The sequence below is a fragment of the Mixophyes fleayi genome, chromosome 2 (assembly GCF_038048845.1).
Source record: "Mixophyes fleayi isolate aMixFle1 chromosome 2, aMixFle1.hap1, whole genome shotgun sequence".
Classification (NCBI taxonomy): Eukaryota; Metazoa; Chordata; class Amphibia; order Anura; family Limnodynastidae; genus Mixophyes; species Mixophyes fleayi.
Genome location: NC_134403.1, coordinates 51523723 through 51545925, shown reverse-complemented (window position 1 = coordinate 51545925; position 22203 = coordinate 51523723). Strand labels below are relative to the sequence as shown.

General features: G+C 39.1%; 1 protein-coding gene across 2 annotated transcripts in view; it reads right to left on the bottom strand.

Annotated features, from left to right (window-relative positions):
• Positions 1-22203, bottom strand: part of B3GLCT (beta 3-glucosyltransferase) — a 299136-nt gene that overhangs the window by 136570 nt on the left and 140363 nt on the right. Inside the window, exons 1-2 of one of the 2 annotated variants that reach the window (XM_075198957.1) lie at positions 9142-9253; positions 6791-6867 (exon numbers count right to left, since the gene is read on the bottom strand). In XM_075198957.1, coding sequence (XP_075055058.1) covers positions 6791-6867; positions 9142-9144 — 80 coding nt within the window. In that variant the 5' untranslated portion in view covers positions 9145-9253. Of the gene's footprint in view, positions 1-6790; positions 6868-9141; positions 9254-22203 lie in introns of those variants that run through there. The other variant, XM_075198956.1, reaches the window with a different exon arrangement.

Below are 22203 nucleotides of genomic sequence, written 5' to 3'. Positions count from 1 at the left end.
AGTGCACTGTGTATTTTCTAGCTCCCTTTCCTTTTTTTTCCTTGTCTAAAAAGAAAATCCATAGTTAAAATACAAAAAGGAAGCACAATAGGCCCCAGAGCCTCTCATGTTCACTGATATATGTGAAGATCTGACATCAGGACATGCAGCGGGTGCAAGACGGTTGTTGATTCCTTGACCATCTATCAGCTAGAAGAGAGATCATGGACTTGCTATTGGTGGGGAATGGGTTGTTCTATGTATCCAGTTTTAGGCAATCCTATTCATATGTTCTGTTAGAAGGATGTATGCGTATAAGTACCCATTAAAAGCGACAGCAAGAATGTGATCTCTAATAGGTAGTGTTAGGGCAAATAATGAATAAAAAGATGGGAAATGAGAAATGTGATTTTGCTAAGCCGACGCCATCTTGTTGCCTTATAGCCATTTTGTTCTGTTATAGCTTAAATACAAATTAGATGCAGCTGGTTTTGTAGGAGTAATTCATTATTTGCAAGGCTATGCTTATAACCTTGGACATACCAGACAGGAGATAAGCAACACCCCCTGTGGAGTTTTCCTGTCTGATAATGAGAGACTGTATTAACACCTGTGTAAAGGGAGCATGAGTGGTTAAAACCTTTTGGGGCGTAGTTTTCTGTAATACGTGATTTTTGCTATATAGATAGGAACTTGTAACTAATAAAGCAGACTTTATTGTACACTTAAACCATGCAGTGTATTTAATTCTCTCCAGCTGATGAGCTCATAACTGATAAACTAACACTTACAGGTGAACAATCTGATTTAGATTCGACAAGGCCGACGCAGAGTATGAACCCATTGGCGTCAAAAATACAGACGTAAAATACATTTTTTAAAGCAATTACCAGTATATGCGGCGTTGCACACATCTTAAGAGTCAACATAGCATGTGAAGTGCATGTGAATACATTATTAAACATATCTTCATTCTGCAAATCATTAACATCTTCCAGGTGAATAAACTATTTTTTTGTTTTTTTCAAATGGTGCCCCAAGCAAGCCCTGACTGCCCTAAACTGCTTGAGTATGCTGACGTTTGTTGAACTAGAAAACTCCAACATATCTTGGTAATGTAGGTCAAATAAAAAAGATAATTACACCATGTAAACAAAATGGGTAATTGAGTTAATACAACTTATAAGTCACCTAACTCTGGGGGGAGGGGGCAATCTTCAGTCTTGCAGCTTTCAATTTAAAAACCGTTTGAATGATACAGACATGCTCTGCCACAACCTGTAACGCGAATACGTCAAACCTCCCAGCAGGTCAGTAGTAACATCACTTTGATTGGTCAGAGTGTGAGAAAGCTGCAGTGATTGGCTATTAGCAGCTGAACGCCATTGATGCAATGTAGTTCGTTCATAAGAAGTAAATGAATACCCGGTGTGACACTTAGGGGTTTTTACTTGTATTATTTATTTAAAAGCTTTTATTTTACATTGCAAAGGTCCGTGCTGCTGATCATCATCATCATCAGTATGGATCCAGCCTGCCAGCAGCTGCAAGAGATACAGCTCTTGACAGACGTATATACATCTATGGTTAGGTCTGACACAGGTGCATTGGCGAGAACACACCTTTACTCTACATGACCTACGCTCTCTCACCCCTTCCCTCGCCAATCCTGCCTCTCTAAACAGAAGGAGTCACAGGTGCAAGATGTAATTGAACCTGCATAAGGACAATAGGTGTTCGTTTTCTTTGTGCACATGCACAGTACGGCATTGTGTATTTTACACTACACAAACGGACATAGGTCCCAAAGTGTATAATAGATGCAATGATGATAATGATACCATACAATATTTGCAGCTAAATATTATAGACAAACAGAAATGTTGTGTTACCTTACTTTTATTTGAAAAAAGAATCAGTAACCACACCCCCTCTGTTTGTTGGAATTACATCACTTGTGTTACAATGTGCTGAATTCACATCATTTTATTTTCCTCTGCTGTAAATTAACTAAAATGTTTCTATTGTATTAGCACAGTGTTAAAGTCCCACTGGAAACCAGCACCAAGCTACACAGGCCAGGTCAATGTTACACACGGGGGCAGCACCGAACTGTGTTTGCATGGGTTTCCTCCAGGTGCTCCGGTTTCCTCCCACACTCCAAAAACATACTAGTAGGTTAATTGGCTGCTATTAAATTGACCCTAGTCTCTCTCTCTGTCTGTATGTTGGGGAATTTAGACTCTAGGCTCCAATGGGGCAGGGACTGATGTGAGTGAGTTCTCTGTACAGCGCAGCAGAATTAGTGGCGCTGTATAAATAGCTGATGATGATGAACTCAAAGCTCTATAGGGGTGTGGGACCCACTTTTATCACTTTATTTAAAAAAAAAAATACAATTATCTTTCCTCTTTCTTGGTAATGCAGAGAAATAATAAAAAAAAAGTTGTATTAAGCAACACAAAATGCTGACCACAAGCATCCGGCGCACAAATGACAGTGAAATGACTTGACATGGATAAATCCTTCCTGCTCAGCCAATGAGAAGCGATGATGGACCGATGATGGACAGATGCTCTGTTCGTATCACTGGAGTTAATGGAGTCAATTGTACTTTACTTTTTATCAAACCTTTTGGCATATTGAAAATAAATATGCACCTACAATATGAATGGTATATGTCTCTCTAAATATACGGATTAAAGTTTTATAGAACTGACTTTCAGACATTGGCAGAACGGTTTATTTACAATCTGCTATTTCAGGAAAATCAAGGCTCCAATTTATCATTTTAATTCATCATCCCACTGCAATTCACACTTGTGCATTACAGCCCGCGCCGCTTGTTAGACTTTACACTGCAACATAAATGTATGTTTCTTAGCGGGTTCATTATAGTTTTGAATAGCACAGTAAAATCCTATCAGTGAGGTGTACGCTCATTATACGGAACACCGTCAAATATTAAGCTTGTGCTTTATTTAAACTAAGATCTGAGAGGGATTGCTGTGTTAATGGCATTTAAAACCACAATTGCATTTATACGGAGACTGTGCATCCCACAGGCAAATGTACTGTTCTTTGCCAAAATAGGACTTTAATAGCTACTGTAATGTTTTGTAACACTCAACAAATTCACAAACTCCGTGCATGCTGCATGAACGCTGACAAGCTCATCTGAGGGAATAGAAGTTGCTATACATTTTAGATTAGGTTTTTGTGCTGGGGAAGAGCGTTTCATTCCAACGTTTATCTTTTAGCTTACTGCATACAGGAGGTGAACACGCGGTTTTGATTCCAAGCGGCTGATCTCTGCCTAATGCCCGCTGGTTCCTTGTGAATGAAATGGCACAGGAATATTGGCTCAGCTATATTACGATGTGTGTTAATATATTTGTATTAATCACTTTAAGCTTATAGGTTACCTGAGCTGCACTCTATATGTAACGTATAACCAACGTTCACAATACCAATATTCTGCCTATGAATTCAATAAAAGCCTTAGTGATGTCGTTATCAATAGGGCAGGCTAAGTTTTACTGTCTATAAGATGAACATTTGATGAGTGTTAACATTCTGAAAAGGTTTTTGATGCAATGTAACGTCACAGAATATTGGTGCAATACCTTTCCACACCACTTAGGTTGAATAGAGTAAAGGATTAACTTTCATCTCAATGTTCAATTTTCTAAAAGGAAAGAAAAAAGTAATGACTAAATTAAATAAAAGGTACGTAGTTAACAATTTCTCCGAAAATTATTTACAACCGCCAAAACAGAGCTACCAGATTAAAATGCCTAATTACATTAGATGATTACCCCATTAAATCAGATTGAATGTAGGTTGTTTTCCATTCTGTATTCTACTTTTTGGGAACAATAATTTTATAGCACAAGGATAGATTGTGAATTTCCACCTACAGACAGCCTGTTTCACTCTTATTTGGGCTCATCTGTGCAGGATAGGATGTTCTCCTCAACAGTCTCACTGAAATTAAAAGTTGAGAGTTAAGATGTTTGTAACTCTTCTCTAGTGCTTCAAACATGACTAGAAACTCCCATTCCGCACAGACTGTGGGACATCTTCCTCACAAATTCCATATTGTGTGGGTTGCCACAAAGCTCAGTTCTGGCCTCCTGTTCATATTAGTCTAAGAACTCCACTTGTGGCAGCTTGAAACTCTACAGGTTACAGTATCAATCTTATGCACACCCAAATCCACTCTCCTCAAACTCTGACCCTCTGTGTTGCTTAAAACTACAAACTGTCTTTATACCATCTCTGTCTAAATGACTCAAAAAGAAATCTGAATAAGAGTTAATGGCTTGGTGTGGAAATAACTGAAGGAAAGCATAAACACCGAAATATCATCACCCAAGCTCCATGACTCTTACATACTACTAAGTAAAAGCAGAGACATATTAAGGGCGTAATGACTCTAAGTGGACAACCCCTTTACATTTTCATTGAGGAAAGGAGAAGGGGGTCAGTGCGGATTAAAAGTAATAGAGGAACCAAGCCACTGTAATCTCATCCCAAGGAGGGTGCATTTGTTATTTAACCAGCTAAATAAGTCAGTCATTCTGTTTCTAACACTCATCTTTCAACGACTATCTCTTGGTGACCATGTTGTGGGTTAGACTTTCTGCTATGACATCACTATTTTGTTATACATAGCACTAAAGGTATGGACAAGTCTTGCAAGTCATAAATTTAAAACGACAATGTGGGGACCCCTAAGGTTAAGTGTTTAAACACTTAACCCGACATTGCCGCTTTAAATTTCTATTGACAGACGTCGCAATGACGTCAGCCTGCACTGCCGAACACTTCTCCAATCGGAATCACTTGTCTTCAGCATGGTGCTCCTATCGGACATCTCCAGCGTCGGGTTGAAGGTAAGTCTGTTTATTTTCACATCGGCTTTTCATAATTTCGGATTTTGTTCGTAGGGCTTAAACATGTCGGAATAGTGGTAATAGTAAAAACGATTACCACCGGTCTTTTACACCTGCTTACTAAGAGGAGATATCCACAAGTATTTCCTACAACTTCAAGTGCATCCACCACCTTCGCGCAGTGAAGGCGGACTTGTTATAAATTGCAACAATATTCACTAAAATGCTACTTATCAATTCATAAGGAACCACTGACTGCTAATGAATAAGTAAGCTGCGTTAACCTGACTGCCTCCAAGGGTGCACTTAAAAGAGGACCTTGAGCAGTGTCTGGGGAATGGACCAATTCAATATTTCAATATAACTGCACTTTTTCACAAATAATTATCTGTCCTATAAATCTATTCAGAAAAGTAAAACACAAAATTCAAAAGGGGCAGATTCAATTCCCCGCCTTGTTCTATTACCGTTAGTACAGTAATTTTAACAACACATTTTGCTCGTGGCTCACAGAGCTAACAGCAAAAATGTGCATCTATCACCATGGTAACAGTAATAGTGGGGAACTGAAAACAGGCACTGCTAGGTCTCCTTAAGGGCTGGATTTTGGAAACCCTAGTATAGGGGACTCATGATGGAAGCAGATGGATGGGCTTGATATCCGATAGCAAATCACCAACTGCAGATCCTTAACAGTCCTATTTTCACAGGCCACGATTTATTGCAGTAAAGTGCTTGGCTTATCTAAATATTATCTAGATTACAGACACAGGTATTCGGGACCATGGCTTGGTGGATTAAGTACAGTACCAATTTTGTTTAAAAATATTTTTTTTTAATTTAGAAATATTGGGAGGTATGATCACCACCAAAGGTACACTAGTTACAAACAGGGACTGGGCTGATTGCTCTTGTTGCTTTATCATGTGCTTCCCTAATTGATTAATGGCACCACTACACCCTGTATGACTTCTCAATTGGAGGTCAAATCAGTTATACTTACTATCAGCCTCCTCCTCACTACAGAAGGAAAGAAAAGAGTAAGTGTTTGAGAAATAGAAATTGTAGGGTATAAGAATCATTTTAGGTATATGTTACACATACTTGCCAACTCTCCCTGTCAGGGAGACTCCCTGAAATAGGGGTGATCTCCCTCACTCCCTGAAGAGTCTGGCATTCTCCCTGATGCTGAGCCAGTACAAGACGTGGTTGGCTTCGCCATCTGTGACATGATGACACAGTTCAGAAATTGTGTCCTATGTCCATGTATTGATGCCTATGGAGGTGGCCATTTTCGTGGAGACCAAGATTTAATCAAAGACTGAGAGGTAAGACAACATGACTTCAGTAATGGAGACAGAAATGTAAAAGACACTTCAGTATCTAGAGATTCATTAGTTGCTTTTCTTTAATGCACAGTCGCCTACTCTCCCGGAATGTCTGGGAGACTCCAGCATTTCTGGGAGACCTCCCAAGAGGGCAGGGCAACCTCAATAGATAAGTGGTGGGGGACAGGGCTTAATGATGCAAATATCACATCATCTTAACCCCCCCTGCTGTAATTGGTCAAAATTGTGACAATGATTTAAGAGGCGAGGCCAAAATTATGTGATTCATCAAGCCCCGCCCCCACACACCCACCTCCCCCGGGATCTCCCTGAAGCCAACAAGGAAAATTTGGCAAGTATGATGGTACAGCAATTAACAACTTGGTACAAGAGGGGTCAAAAGTTGTGTAAACCAAAGAAACAATTGTTTGTTCAGTTCTGTGAGGTTCCTGAGCTGCAAAAAATGGAAATGGGGGTGAAGTAGGAGGGGATCCTTAGAGGTCTTAGAGATGATATCTCTGGTCTATGTGACATAGAAGTGTTGTTTCAATAACTAGATCACTGGCAGTCTCATGTAATACTTACTGCGGTATGACAGGAAGAACAGTCCATGCACCCTCATTGCTCACAATCTCATGTAGAAACAGCACTGTGGGCAGCTTCTGAAAAGGGAAACATATACATATGTTACTAATCATGCAGCATCTCCTCCCATATAAGAAATTACCATACCAACAACAAGGATTCCCCGACAAATATTTTGGAGGAAAAAATAGGTAGAGCCCCACTTAACATCTCCCAGAATTTCCTTTGTTTCTTACCTGATTTAGATTGGCCTGGCCACACCATACAGGGTTAGACATGGCTTAATTTGTGTCAATATATACACCAGAATGGTATCTCTGCACCTCCCCATAAGGGATAGGGGGATTTCATATTCTCGCTTCTTATAGGAACACGGATGTCCCTGCATAGCACGCTTCAGAGAGGAAGAGTGAGAATGAAATCTCTATGTACCACTAACATCCTGGGGTGCGAGTACATGCTACTTATTTTTTTATGGCTGTGCTAATGGTACAAAGTGTCGGAGGAGGGGAAAGGAATTACAGGACGCAAGGGGGTGTGGCAACATTAAAAGCATTTGGGAGGCAAGAGGGAGGGGGACTGGAGAGAATTAAAAGCCATGAGGCAGAGAAAGGGCAAGACATGAACCAAATTGGGGTAGAGGGCGGGGAATTAATTAGAGGGTGGAGAAAATATTGTAAATCAATCAAGCTGCCCAAAACAGTCTTGACTTTGCCCCAATTGCAGAGGCTCAAAAATATATGTCTCCCCCAAACACCCCCCATGGAGCTCTAATACAAATGGCAAGTCGCACGCAATAAACAGTGGAGCACAAGGCATTAGGGAGAACGGAGTTGGCTACAAGCGGAGGAAGGTTTGTTAAGTGTTACTCATGCCCACTCCAGACTGGCTGTGCCCCTATGGGCTGATCACACCCCCTCTGGCGATGTACTGTCACATACTGTTATTCCTGGTTTAGTGTGTATGGTGTTGCACTTCTTTTTTATATAAGCTAAGCCCTGAGGTCGAAGCCGTTTCCACCATATTAGTACTTAAGACTCTTTCTACATCTCCAGGACATGGTAATCCTTTGCCAGTATATGCTTGTGTTTTTGCTTTGGGCTGTGGATATATGTACATCTATAATTTTATTATAGTCTTGATTGCATTGAGATTAGATTTATTATGTATGTACCCAGTTTTTATGTATCAGGATGCATACTGAAGCTTTTGGATTGATGTTGCACTTAATTGTAACTAAAGAAACCTGGCAGTAACTGCCTTAAACTGAAATGCAATGACTAAATTATTAACAGAATTCAATGTCTTTTTTTACAGACTACATTACATATATACATTTTAACAATGGAGTACAATGAATAAATAATGATGTTATCAATCACTATTCTAAAGGACCTAAAGAATTTCTTTATACGCTACGATATATGTATAACTATATTGCTGGACATGGTCCCTGCAAGACGTGCTGATATATGTGGCTGCAAATAACTGTCACAGTTTCCAGACCACCCAGTAGGTCACTTGTTCCAGGTCACCCAGCAAGTGTATAGGAAGAGTTCACTAACTGTCACAGTTTCCAGAGCAACTAGCAGGTGCACAGGTGTATTGACAACTGACATATTTTTCAGAGGACAATGGTAATGTATTGTTGCAAATGGCAGGCAGATGTTTTGCAAAATAACTCCAAAACGGTGCAACAGATTACAGTGCCAATATTTTTCGGTACATCTACAGACCAAGATCTTTAATTTGGTATATGATGCCCTGCTCAAACAACGGCATCATAGAAATAGGTCACTCATAAAAGTTGTACTTATGCTATTAATATATAGATAACCTGCCCTGTGGCTTGTCCTGGAGTTTACACACATTACTTGCCTAATAGATGTCCAAATACTTAAAATAATCATAAATGGCTAATTACAGTAATATCTGCTTATATAAGGCAACTTTGTCTCAGTGTATCTACTGCTCTCCACTTTTTTCAGAATTATGGTGTGGATTAATAAATGGAATCAGAAAAGCACTGAATGGGTCCTCAGTACATGAACATTACAAATCTACACCCAAAAACTTTAAAACATTTCAATATACTATACTTCATGTTACATTAAATCGTTTTATTTTTTTTCTTTCCAGAAATAACCCCTAACCCGAGGATAAATAAATAGCAATGTATCTATAATTCAGAAGCCAGCAGATATTGAAAGGCATAAAAGTCACACACAAAGCTTTAAATGGCTAAGGCAGTGGATCCCAAACATTCTCAGTTCGAGGCACCCTTAGGGTCTCAATTTTTTCAAGGCTCCCCAAGCCAAAATAATTACCAAGTTGTCCCCGTCCTTGCTTACCATCGGCCCTGGGCGCGGCACCCCTGTGAGATCGCTGTGGCACCCCAGGGAGCCGTGGCACACAGTTTGGGAACCACTAGGCTAAGAAACCACAGCAAATAGACGTTCACTCCAAACTCGATTTTTTTTCTGTAAAATACAACAAAGATAATCCTTACTACCGCACTGCAGTAATAAGGATGACTCTTTTTTTTTATCAAAAGGTTTCGGTTTTTTTTTTTTTTTTTTTAATAGACATTTATATATTAAAAAAAAAAAAAAATCCTCAGAGGCAAGTGAGCGAGCCCAGAGATATTGGCCTACAGCACTAAGGGTTAACTTACCACTTTGCCTGGCCAGTCTCTCTGCCTGTATGCACATGCAGTAGCTGCTTAGCTGGCTCTCACATGTGCAATGGGACAGAAAGCCAAAATTTGGCCTTTCAGTAAAACAATAATAGAAAGTGAAAAAATGGATTTAAAAAGCTAAACAAAGTTAAAAAACAAACATTTGAACAATGAAAAAAGGTGTTTTTTTTTCCAATGATTACCATAATTTATTTTCCTCAATACTTAAATAGCCTCTCTCAGACAAAGGCATAGGGGAGCTACAGACAGCAAAAGCCAGTGAATTTTACTGCCAGCAGGGGCTGCCGACAGAGATAGCAGTGGTATCACCAATGATAACCCTTTAATGTGTAAGGACAAGCGATTAAAAGCCAAATAACCAGATTAATCAACTCTTCTTGTAGGCAATAGGGCTTTTCGCCCCTTTGACAAATCTGTGTCAAGGTTGAATGATTACTGCTCACTCATGGAGGGAAGACAAGACGATTTGAACTTAACTAAACATCACATAGCTATTCCCACAGCCTCTTGTTTTTTTTGAAACATAAGTAATCCAAATGAAATGCCGTTATTGTTCTTTTGCAAAAATGTTTTATTGCATATCTGTAGTTGAAAAGTTATTATATATGGTGTTCTACAACATGTTATTGAGTCTTTTACCTATACAAGTCTGAATAAAAAATAATAGTCGACACCTAACCCATCCCAGTAAGAACATAAACATTTTTTATGCTTTTTAAGGGTGGACTTCTATAGGAAATACTCCAACATCACCTATTGCTTTCCAAAAACAGACACTGAATCTTCATTCCATCAGTCATAATGAGCACAAACATTTAAGTGACAAACATACAAAGCATATATACGGTAAATCAGTACATATGTCACTGAACAGTCTACGAGCCACAGAATCTAGAAAACAGCCAGCAGAAGACTTGAAGGTCTCTACATCACCATCTACTGACAGAGATTCAGCAGAAGCTGTTTTAACTTCAATATCAATAGAGTCACTTGTATTTCTATGATCGGAGGGATTCGAGGTACATTTTATTAACCACTAAAAATGCCCATGAAGCTTGCCTTGTCCAGTTCTCAACATCATCACCATTGTCTTAACGTGTGCCGAGACATAATATGTATCAGTTTCAAAAGCTTTGTTTTAAAATGTTTTATAGCAGAATATTTATGTGAAGTCATTTTTTTCCTTTCATAAACAGAAGGTGGTTTGAAATTAATTTTGGATAGAACAGGGTATTTTTACACTCTGTGTGTGATCAGTGAATTTTTCAACTCCACTTAACATCTTGCACATTCATGGAACTCAACAGATAAGGCTAGGTACACACTGGCCCGATGATTGCATAAAAAACCTTCAGTCAGCCGACATCTGACCATTTTGGCCAGATATCGTTTGAGTGTGTATAGTGACACGATGATCTAAAGTCGTTCCAAAGTGCTGATCATCGTTTTATTTGGTTGGTCGTATTGTTTAATCTTTTCCGACCAATCACCTAACGATCATGAAATGTATATACACTCATGCTCGCGATCTCCATAGGAGTTTACAAAGTCGTGTTCTTTTCAGCCAATGCTAGCGATGAATGTCCCAGTGAATAAATGTAGAGAGTGCTCTAGAAGGAATAATTCATTTGTTCATGCTGAGACAGAATGTTTCGTTTGAGAGTCACAGAAGCAAACAAATTTCGTTAGGATTTGTGGATAGCTATGACAAGGAGGTTTTAATTAGTGTGACAATGTGACAATAATGAATGCTGTCATTCTCTGAAGACTAGAGGACCAGATGAAGGACACAGATCTGAAGATAAATCCTGTCAGTGTGTATGCATGAATTGCCAGACTGATCGGACGTTCAGTCATAGGTACAATCGGTTGAGATAACGCGGTTGAAAAATTCTTTAGTGTGTACCTAGCCTAAGGAATAACAACAGACACAGAAATATCATGATTAAGAGATACTGTCTTTACTTGGCTTAATTTATTAAACAGGTACAAGCTGCCTCAAAATAACTTCTAGACTAATCAGATGCAAGATGTTATTATTTTGTCTTACACCGCAATACGTTTTCATAAACTTTCCTCTGGAATACCACTGACAAGTGAAGTGAATAACATGGATTATCTCGTTACAATTGCACCTGTCAAGTGGTGGGATATAGTAGGCAGCAAGTGAACAGTCAGTTCCTGAAGTTGATGTGTTGGAAGCAGGAAAAATGGGCAAGCGTAAGTATCTGAGAGACTTTGACAAGGGCCAAATTGAGATGGCTAGACAACTGGGTCAAAGCATCTCCAAAACGGCAGGTCTTGTGGGGTGTTCCTGGTATGCAGTGGTTACCACCTACCAAAAGTGGTCCGAAAAAGGATAATCAATGAACCGGCAAAATGGTCATGGGCGCTGAAGGCTCATTGATGCATGGGGAGAGTTAAGGCTAGCCCATCCAATCCCACAGAAGAGCTACTTTAGCACAAATTGCTGAAAAAGTTAACACTGGCTATGATAGAAAGGTGTCAGAATACACAGTGCATCACAGCTTGCTTCATATGGAACTGCATAGCTGCAGACTGGTCAGAGTGACAATGCTGACCCCTGTTCACCGCCGACAGCGCCTACAATGAGCATGTGAGCGCCAGAACTGGACCATGGAGCAATGGAAGAAGGTGGCCTGGTCTGATGAATCACATTTTCTTTTAAACCCTGTGGATGGCCACGTGCGTGTATGTCGTTTACCTGGGGAATAGATGGCACCAGAATGCACTATGAGAAAAAGGCAAGCAGGTGGAGGCAGTGTGATGCTTTTATTGGAACAAACACACATTTTGGCTGTCAGTTTTAGCTTTCCTTTAACAGTACATGCCGGTTTCAAAAAGTCCTCATCTGTCCTTGTTCCTTGATAATACTGAGAAGAGCTTAATTGAAACATATACATACTGTAGAAAGAGAACATGTATTTATTTATTTTTTAAAACTTGGATGAAACTTAGCACAGTTAAAATAGCCCTACTGCTTCATGTCAAGTGCATTTATTGTACTTAATTTATTTTTTTGCAAGTTGTAATAACTGCCTCTTATATGGACAAAGCCAATGTTCGACTGCCTTCATTTACAAAAACACATTAGGACTCACTGAGAGTTTTGCTTCACGGTCACTTTGATCTTAACAGACTAGAACAAGGATAGAGTAGAAGAAAAACAGACTTTCATCTCGTAACTGAACTTATATCTAATTAGAGGTTCCGATTGGTGATTTACAACAAACATTAGTGTGTGTAAGAAATTAGCGTCTTCAACAAAAAGATTATCACCTTTCAAAGCTGAATGTCAATTATGTAATTATACTGGTTACATGGTCTGATTGTTACAGAGTTAATTCAAAAAATATTTTCACCTTCACTGCAGCTTGGATACAAGTTACTGAAAAGCTGTGCAATATTTCAGTAGTTTGTTAACTTCCAACAACTCTTGAGAACCAATAATCAAACTTTTTCATTCATAACTAGATTTATATTATGAAAATCACCCATTGTTATTTACCTACAGCTGTAAATACTGTCTTAACCCCTCCTTATCTCTACCTATTTTATTTAAAGCTGTCCTCCCTTTGAAAATAGCCACATCAATTTTCAATTTATGCACAAATCAAACAAGAAAGAGAATGGTTGCTTCAGCAAAAGGCTATGATCATCATTAAGTTGGTTACAGATGAATCTGAAAACAGAACCAGGAGTTTGGGATACTATAAACCACAAAGAAAGGAGTTCTGTCAGTGGGGTCAAGAATATGATTATTGTAATTAAACTCCGCCCAACAAAACAAGTCACTCCAGCCATCCCTATGATCTGGAAGAGAAGTCCTGAAATATTGCTCCATACTTTAATGGGTTTGGAAATTAAAAGTCAACAGTTATAATGTGTACATGCTCATAATGTCAACATGTAAAATCTGTACAGTGTTGTATAGTCGACAGGAAATATCACTAGATTTAAAATAACAATACATGGAGAGAAAGAAAACCGGATGGCAAAATAAGTTTTAAAAAAAAACTGGACGTCCCCAACAGTTTAACCAACCTTAGTGCTGTTGGCAAAATCAGGGGGGACCCCCAACAAATTTTACCATTACCACACTAGGATTTGATAGCCTAGGCCAGTGTTGGCTAACCTGTGACACTCCAGGTGTTGTGAAACTACAAGTCCCAGGATGCTTTGCCAATATATAGCAGCTTATTGCTGGAAGGGTATGTTGGGACTTGTAGTTTCACAACACCTGGAGTTTCACAGGTTAGCCAACACTGGCCTAGGCTGATGGCACAATGGCAGTGCAACCAGCAGCGTGGGGTCTTCCTGCCATAATGTCAAACGAGTCCAACCACAGTCCTGATGGGGCTAGATTCCCTCGGAAGACCGCAAAAAAAACCCCCAAAAAAACAGCCCTGGGTTTAACCAGCTCCGTGCACTTCCCACACCCCTGGGGCGTTGGGTGTGGGATAATATTAATTAATTCAATGATAAAGTCCATTTGGTCATTGGTGCACTACAGGTCCCAACATGTACATACTGCCATTAAGTGTTTGGACATGCTGGCGCTTGAGGAACCACAAACGCCAGCATGCCCTGGCACCAAGGAAAATGTAAATAAAACACAGACAAGTGTAAAAATTATTTAATTGCAATACAAACACCCCAAAATATCCCTCATTCCCACTCTTTATTTATCACCTAGAATCAGGTTCTTCATCTAAGTTGTATATGGTGTGAACTTTGTTTCCATAGTATGGGGAAAGGAATACAGTAGCAGCACCTTGAGAGGGAGCGCTTACGTGGCGTGGCTTACGGCAGGGTAAGGTGGGGAAGGGGGATGAAGGGGGTATACCAATAATAATGATAACTCTGACCAAGAACGTATAAGTTACACATTTATTAGTCGAGAGCTTAACTCCAGTGCAGTAGGTAGATAAAGAGAAACGGAGGTAAGCATCAAACCATATCATCCATGGCTCCCACGCTTTGATTAAAATCTTAGACGAGCTACACAGTATACTAATCATATACTGCCACTGTTATGTACATATAAACACATCTTTTATACTTCGGTAGAGTACTACAGCCATCAACTGTCTAAAGTTAGTATTGCATTACAATTATCTCTTAATTCCTGGGAAAGGTATTGGGGACATTGTTTGCAATCTCTCTGGTGGAAGGAGAGACAGCATTCCCCAAGTTTTCCAGGAAGGACTAGACTGGGATCCCCATGTTGACCCAGATTACTGTATACCCTTCCTCATTATTCAAAACATTGTAAAATAATTTTTCTAGCTTTTGTGTCCGTTGTCATTCTTCCTTTCTGCTACGATTTCATGACTGTTACCGTGATAACTTAATACAACCATCATAGATTGTGCTGTATTCCATCATGCTTTAGCATATATTGGCTGAACAGCATAAGAATATAATACTATCTTCGCCATGCACAGCACTGATATATGATGAAAGTCATAAAGTAACTAGAAGCCACTTATAATATATACAGTAATCTAATAAACCAATGCATATTTGTTATAAAATTTTGTACATGTTATATGGCTGCTATAGTACTTTGCTACTACATAGCATTAAAACTAATCTAACTTAAATGACAGTTCAAAAACTGCATACAATATAATTAAGGACATTTTAACACCACTTTTTAGTAGCCAAAGTAGGAGCATGATCAGGGCTAAAGGCATACCAATATTCAATACAATTTATTATTTATTTTAAAGGATCAAAAAATTATTAAATCAGAGGGGTGTGTGTGGAACCATGGCCTCCCACAACAGTCCAGTAATGGAAAGTATAGTTCAAATAAATTAAAGGAGGCTGCTGCTTAGAATTACATTCAAATGTGAAATTAATGGCACAAAGAAATAAAAAATAAAAAAAATAAAAAATCCCTACAGCGATAACTCAATGAACTTACAATGCGATGTCACAAGCAGCCGCTCCATATATGTTGCTACCAGTGATGCATACATGAAACAGTCATATTAACGGTTAATACTAAGCTTAGTATACTTATACTGCACTTTATAAAAACTTTTTTATCAAATACAAATGGCAAGCATGATTGTAAATGGAAAGACACAGCGTGTGAGAGTAAGGACTATGAGAGGTTTAAAATACAAGCCAAGGCAGCATAAACCCATAAAGGGAACATTAGCTTACCTTATAACACATCTCATATGAAGGTGTTTATGGAAGGTCACCCTGACCTATCCTGCTGTTCATGGCTATTTAATTTCTCTTCACCGTTTCTATTATGGAAAAAAATACCTATCTGCAGACTCTGTCTGCAGAGGTAGAAAAGGTGCAAATGGAAAAAAAGGAAGAACATTTATATTTGTTCACTGTAGTAAGATGTTTTATTAAACTAAATGCATATATCTTTATTAAAATTGAATCACCATCCCATGTCCTTCACTTTTACCATTCAATTAATCCAATACATGAAAACATTGACTATTGGCACTTGAACTTTGTCAACAAAGAGGCCACTTTGACATGATGGAACAAGTGTTTTGTTTTCTTACTTCTTTCCTTAGTTGTTGTTTTGGGATAAAGAGAATATGTGAGATTAGTTTCTATGGCTTACATCAATCATCCTTAACAGAAGTTTGCTTAAAGCACAGTGGGCCTCATTTACAAAATGTCCAAAGCACTGCGGCGATCCTCGTTACCTCGATCATTGCAAGTGCACTTCATTTCCACCAAAGGCCTGACGTTCATAGAGCAAAACCGCTACATTGCTGGTGGAGGAGTTTGTGCACCTGGTTTTAAAAAATGAGATTTCAAGATAATTGAAGTGATATTGGGGTGTAAAGGCTGCATTTCTGCGGTGTTCTGAGCAGAAGGGGGCACAGTCTGCCACTCAAATGGACTTTATTTTTGCACTAGCTAAAGAAGGAGATTGAATCTGGTCGTTTAATTGGAGGTATTTTGAACCTTCCAGTTGTGGAGAAGCGTAAATCTTGCTGCATTTTAAGCAATGTAGCAAAGCTTCAAATATGCAAAAGTACCATATGTCTCCCCAGTCTCTAAATTGACCCCAAATGAGGCAACACTGAGCAGTATTTTAAGAGAAAAACTGACAAGTTTAATTTCATCTGTGTATAGGGGAAAGAAAGGGTGATGGGGAAAGGAAAGAGGCTCAGCACAAGGTGTTACCTATCCTCACAAATCAATCAATTGTATTTATATGTATCTCATGAGGGGGTGCTAAGGTCAAAAATCACATTAATACAAAGGGGGAGAAAAAGTTATGACCAAGTAAGCACTCTAGGTAAAAACATTATGTTGCATTAATACATAAAACTTTATTGATATATATTAAAAACATTGGTGAGTATTCAACCAAGATGATACACGGGCAAAATATTGAAAAATAAAGTGTTGAAGTAGAAAGAGTTTAAAATGAAACAACCCGGTTGTAGGGCTGACTGAAATATACAATGTCCTGAAAACCTGAATAAACTGTGAAGATACCCTGTTAATCAATCGTGTCTAGAAGGTTAATTGTTTCATTCAACAGAAAGAGACCCTCCACATAGGTCCCCAAATTGTGGTGATGTCTCTATAAATACAAAAGTTCCTCCTATGGAGGTATTAAGCTCTCATAAATGGAGAGACAATGTAACTATCTAACTAGTAAGTAATAGCCTCTAGATGGCAGCATAAGTTAGTATGTTCAAGGAATCTGGCATACTAAATAATATATATGTGCCCTAGTGTATTGATCACTGCTGCCAGGTAACATTATGTGACGTATATTATTTGAGCAGTCTATCATTAATACTGGCTCTTTAGTTGCTAGTTGTTAAAACGGTAAATCACTATACAGGGAATAGTAATGTCCCAAAGTACCGCTTATCAGATAGTGTGTCACATAAGCACCTAGTTGGGCTATGCTAGTTACTAATATACAGGTTCACAGTTTTACAGGGATTGGATATGGTAGTGCTTTATTAGATTAACATAAATAGATCTGCCCCGTTTCTAGTGTAATACATAATATGTGCGCTACAGCAAACCCCCTCTCTGTATTTTACTCAGTCCGTACAGCGTTAATTACATAGAGCATCTTCTCCGCACAAACTGCAAGCTGTATGGATGAGTGGAGGCGGTAGCGTATAGTAGTATTAGGGTAGAGTAACGGTCTAGCACTGTGATCTAAGAATTACTGCTATTAGGACAGAATAAGTTTAGCGGTCAAACAGTTTAATTTCATGAAAGGGGTGATGCTAAACTGGTAACGGGTTGGAGTCTTCATGCAATGTTTATACTTCAGCACCACTCTGCACACCTAGACGAGACGTCTAATTTGTGGAGGCATTTCCTGAGGGGAGGCCACAGACATGCTGCTTAATGTGTGTCCGACCATCTAGAGGCACTACTGCAACATAACATTTTATTTTGTTTACCGGCTGCGCTTCATCAACGTTACTGAACTAGAAGAATTTTTTTTTGTAATAACCCTTCAGTCATCAACATTTAAATAATTTTCGTTATACTAAAATACGTACTGATAATGTCATCAAACGAGGAGGATTAGAAAAGGTAAATAACCTATAAAATATGCTTTTCTGGGAAAAAATACACAATATATGGATAGTTTTAGATATATTGGCAAGTCAAAAAATGTAGTTGTTGGTAAGTTGTATCCTGCATTTGTTTATACAGAAATACTGCATTAAAGAATCATTTATTTTAACACCATATTTCACTGAAAGGAAATAAAAGGCTTCAGTGATCATAGACTTTCTTCCCTTTTGACAGCCAGTTTGTGGGCTGCACCACCGATCCTAACAATGCAGCCTAACAATTCACTAGGAACCAGCGACATTATAGAGACACTCCATGACCAATATACATGAAGCCTGGCCAAAATACAGGAGGTACTGCTTCTAGTGAAAATTGGTAAAGCCAATATAAAGGGCTGCCTCCTTTGCTTATAGGTGATACTTTAACAGGAGACTTATCTTAATCTGCGCCTGTCTACTGTACACACAATGAAAGTCGGCATTTTGTCTCCTGGGATAATGTTCTAAAAAATGTAGCCTTTCGATTTGCTGGGAATCAGTGAAATCACTGAAGTACTGAGCTACATGCATGATGCTCATTTATATTATTTATGCAACATAAAAGCTGTACTAGAATGTCTTGCCTGTGAAGCGTCTGAGTGTAGCGTAGTGATGGGCAACATCCCCTAACTCACACACACAAGGTCAGAAACTGGTGCAGCGCTTGAGAGGGTGCGGGGCACTTTCTAAGGTGGGAGGGGGGAGACCCCTAGAAGGGGCTTCTGATGGTCCTAGACATGATTAAGGGCAGTGGTAGGTTGTGTGAAAGATTATGGCAAATATTTAACTGAACAGTTTAGAAAATATTGCTGTCAAGCTGCACATATGAAGCAGTCACTGATTGAGACGGCAATTACACATGAAAGGTAGAGACATCAACTACATAGGGCACTCAGTATATTATATTATATTATACTACACAGAAAATGGAAATCTCCTTTACAGAACTCCATCTACATCAATGCATACTTTAGAAGAGAGCACTCCAGGCAAATAGCCATACCAAAGCAGCAATCATACACTTTCACTGCAATTTCTTCTTAAAGGGCAACTAAACATCATCATTTTCATTTCCAGTAATGAATCGTGGCGGTAAAATACATAGCTTAGTGTATTAAGCGGATTCCATTGCAGCTGGGATCTCAAGTAGAGAAAGAAAAAAAGCTGAGAATTCAGTCAAGTGAGCTACTGTGACATCACTAAGCCCTGCCCCATGCATGAATCTCACCATTGGACATTTCTGCAAAGTAACACTGCAAAGATGTCACTCAAAATCTGACAGCTTAGTGCACAATGCCGTTCCCTTCTAACAGGGCAAGAGAGAGAAAGCATGTTGCCATTGAGCAGATGCATGAAAACAATACCTGTCAACTTTATGTAGCTGGCATCCGGCAGATCCTGGGGAGGGGGTGTGGTGGGAGAGGGCAATGAGTGTCACCATGGGGGGGCAAAATGACACAATTCCCCATGAATCACGCCATTTTGCCACCCATTGGTGAGATGCGGGATACTTGCCTGCTCTCCCGTGAGTCTGGGAGACCTATCCGGAATTCGGGAGTCTCCTGGACATTCTGGGAGAGTGAGCAAATATGATGTAAACACATACTTGCTCACCCTCTCGGAATTCCTGGAAGGCTCTTGGATTTCGGGGAGTACTCCCGGATTCCCAGAAGAGTAGGCAAACATCCCGGATTCGCCGAAATTCACAGCATTGAATAGCGGGGGTGGGGCTTAATCGCATCATTAAGCTCCGTCCCACTATTCAATGCCGTGAATTTCGACATTTAATAATGGGGGAGGGGCTATCACCCTGCCCCCTCCTACCCCCTCTCACATGACAGGGGTTTTGAACGTTGGCATGCATGTGTAAACACATGAAATGCATCAATTTCTACAATCCTCACAGGAGCATAGAAAGCTGGACAAAGGGGGTCGCGGACAGGAGCCCATATTAAAACATTTTGCTTGGCCACCTTACTAACAGAAGATGATTGGCAACCTGGTCAGGATGCACACACCTGTGACCGTTACAGAAGGTAGGTGAGCGTTTATCTCTAATGTTCAGGGGCTTAGCATCACATTTAATTCAATGAAAAAAAGGTAAAGCACTGCATTAATTTCATTATATTTTTGCATTCATTATATTGTATTATTACACTTAGAAATTATATATATATATATATATATATATATATATATATATATATATATATATATATATCTCTATAATATAAAAGCCTAGTGGCGTGTGTTAGTCTGTGTGTGAAAAAAAAAACAAGCTGCAGCGCCACCTGCTGGGCGGAGTTATACACTGACCAACTAAATTCTTAGTGTGTGTGTGTGTGTGGAAAAAAAAACTCAGAAAGGGCTGAAATTTGGTATACCAAGATGTTTTTAATTTGTTAATTTAATTTGTTAAATTGTTAAAAGTGTTTATAAAGATTTAAAATATATATATATATATATTTCTTGAAGGAGAAGTGACAGTGGGGAGTGGTTGGTGGTTTCCGGGGGTGACAGAGCGAGAGGAGTGTGATACTCAGGACCGCTGAGAGAGATCCCTGTGCCTGGATAGACATCTGGATAGATGTGGCGATAAAGATGAAGGATGAGGTGATGGAGAAAAATGATGAGGTGGTGACATGTGGACAAAACCACGTTAAAAAAGGGCGCTTGCATTGGGAAGTAACGCTCTTCCCCTGAGGAGGCCTGGCCTAGCCCCAAATGCATGACAAGAACCTTTTTAACACCTTAAGTAGCTTGATTTGACTAGAATGCATGAGTAGCATGCACGGGTTAACTTGTGTATTATATATAAATATATATATATATATATATATATATATTATAGAGAGGGAGAATATATAGAAATATATATAGACATATACACACAGATACAGAGAGACATATACGGAGAGAGCGAGAGGGAGCTGATTATATATGGCTATACAGCACTATGCTGTTACCTTGTACTATATACAAGAGGAGGAGTCGGAGGCTGACACTGTTTGTCACTAATACATGGTAGCTTACTCTCCCGATAACTGAATGTTGGGGAACTCCGGAGAGAGAAGGCTACCTCCAGGATCCCACCGCTCCTTCTTGTAAAGAAGGTGGGTCGGAGCCTCGATGGCGCAATTCGACTTAACACAGGCGGTTGCCGAGGACACAATTTTCGCCATTCTAGCTGCATAATGCGCCAACTGTGTCATACAAGTGTCAATTTCACGCCTGTGCTGTAATGTTATGTGGAATTTGCTGCATATTTTTCACTTCATGCGCTGAAGTTCTAGTGCAATTCAATTGTAAAGCTCACTCTGCAGGTATCATGCGTTGAGTATGTCATGTGTGAAATGTGCATAGGTGAGATTAATGTGAGGTGTGAAAAAAATCCCACCCATAAATATTTGTTCAGGTCTATTATAATAAACCTGGATAGCAGCCCGTCCGAGAACTGTGGCTTGTCTTAACAACTTTTGCCAATCAAAAAGGTTATTGCACTATCCATTCATGCCGCAGCTACACACAGCGGTTTGTTTTCAACTATTATTATTAGAACATATACACTCTATGTACAATAATTTTGTATATAAGACGTCACAAATATCTGCCATGCAATGTTGTTCAGCATATCATAAAGTTAAACAGCAGTGAAAATACACTCTGTGTAAACAGTACATACTTTCCATAAGCGTAATGCACACACACAGGCTGACTTATCTTTTAGGAGCTGTTTCATTATGTTTACAATAAATTCACATCAGATCGCACATAAAACTTTTATATGATCATAAAGTAAAATAACAACTGGTAACAATAGAAATAACGAAGAAAAACAAGAACAAAACTTAACTATATGTTTTGTTTCCATTTGATCTACTATTTTAAAATAAATAACTTCAACATGTACAGTTGTTCCGTATTAGTTACAGAGAAGCATGCGTAAGAGTAAATAAAGACAATGCCGCGTTGGTCATCACGATCATATAAAATATTGTATAAAAGTTACAGCTGAAAGCAAACAAATACATACCTGAAAAACACGGGATTTGAAATAGCCGCATCCGCGCTAACTCGCTCTTACTGTAACATGGGCTACGTCGATC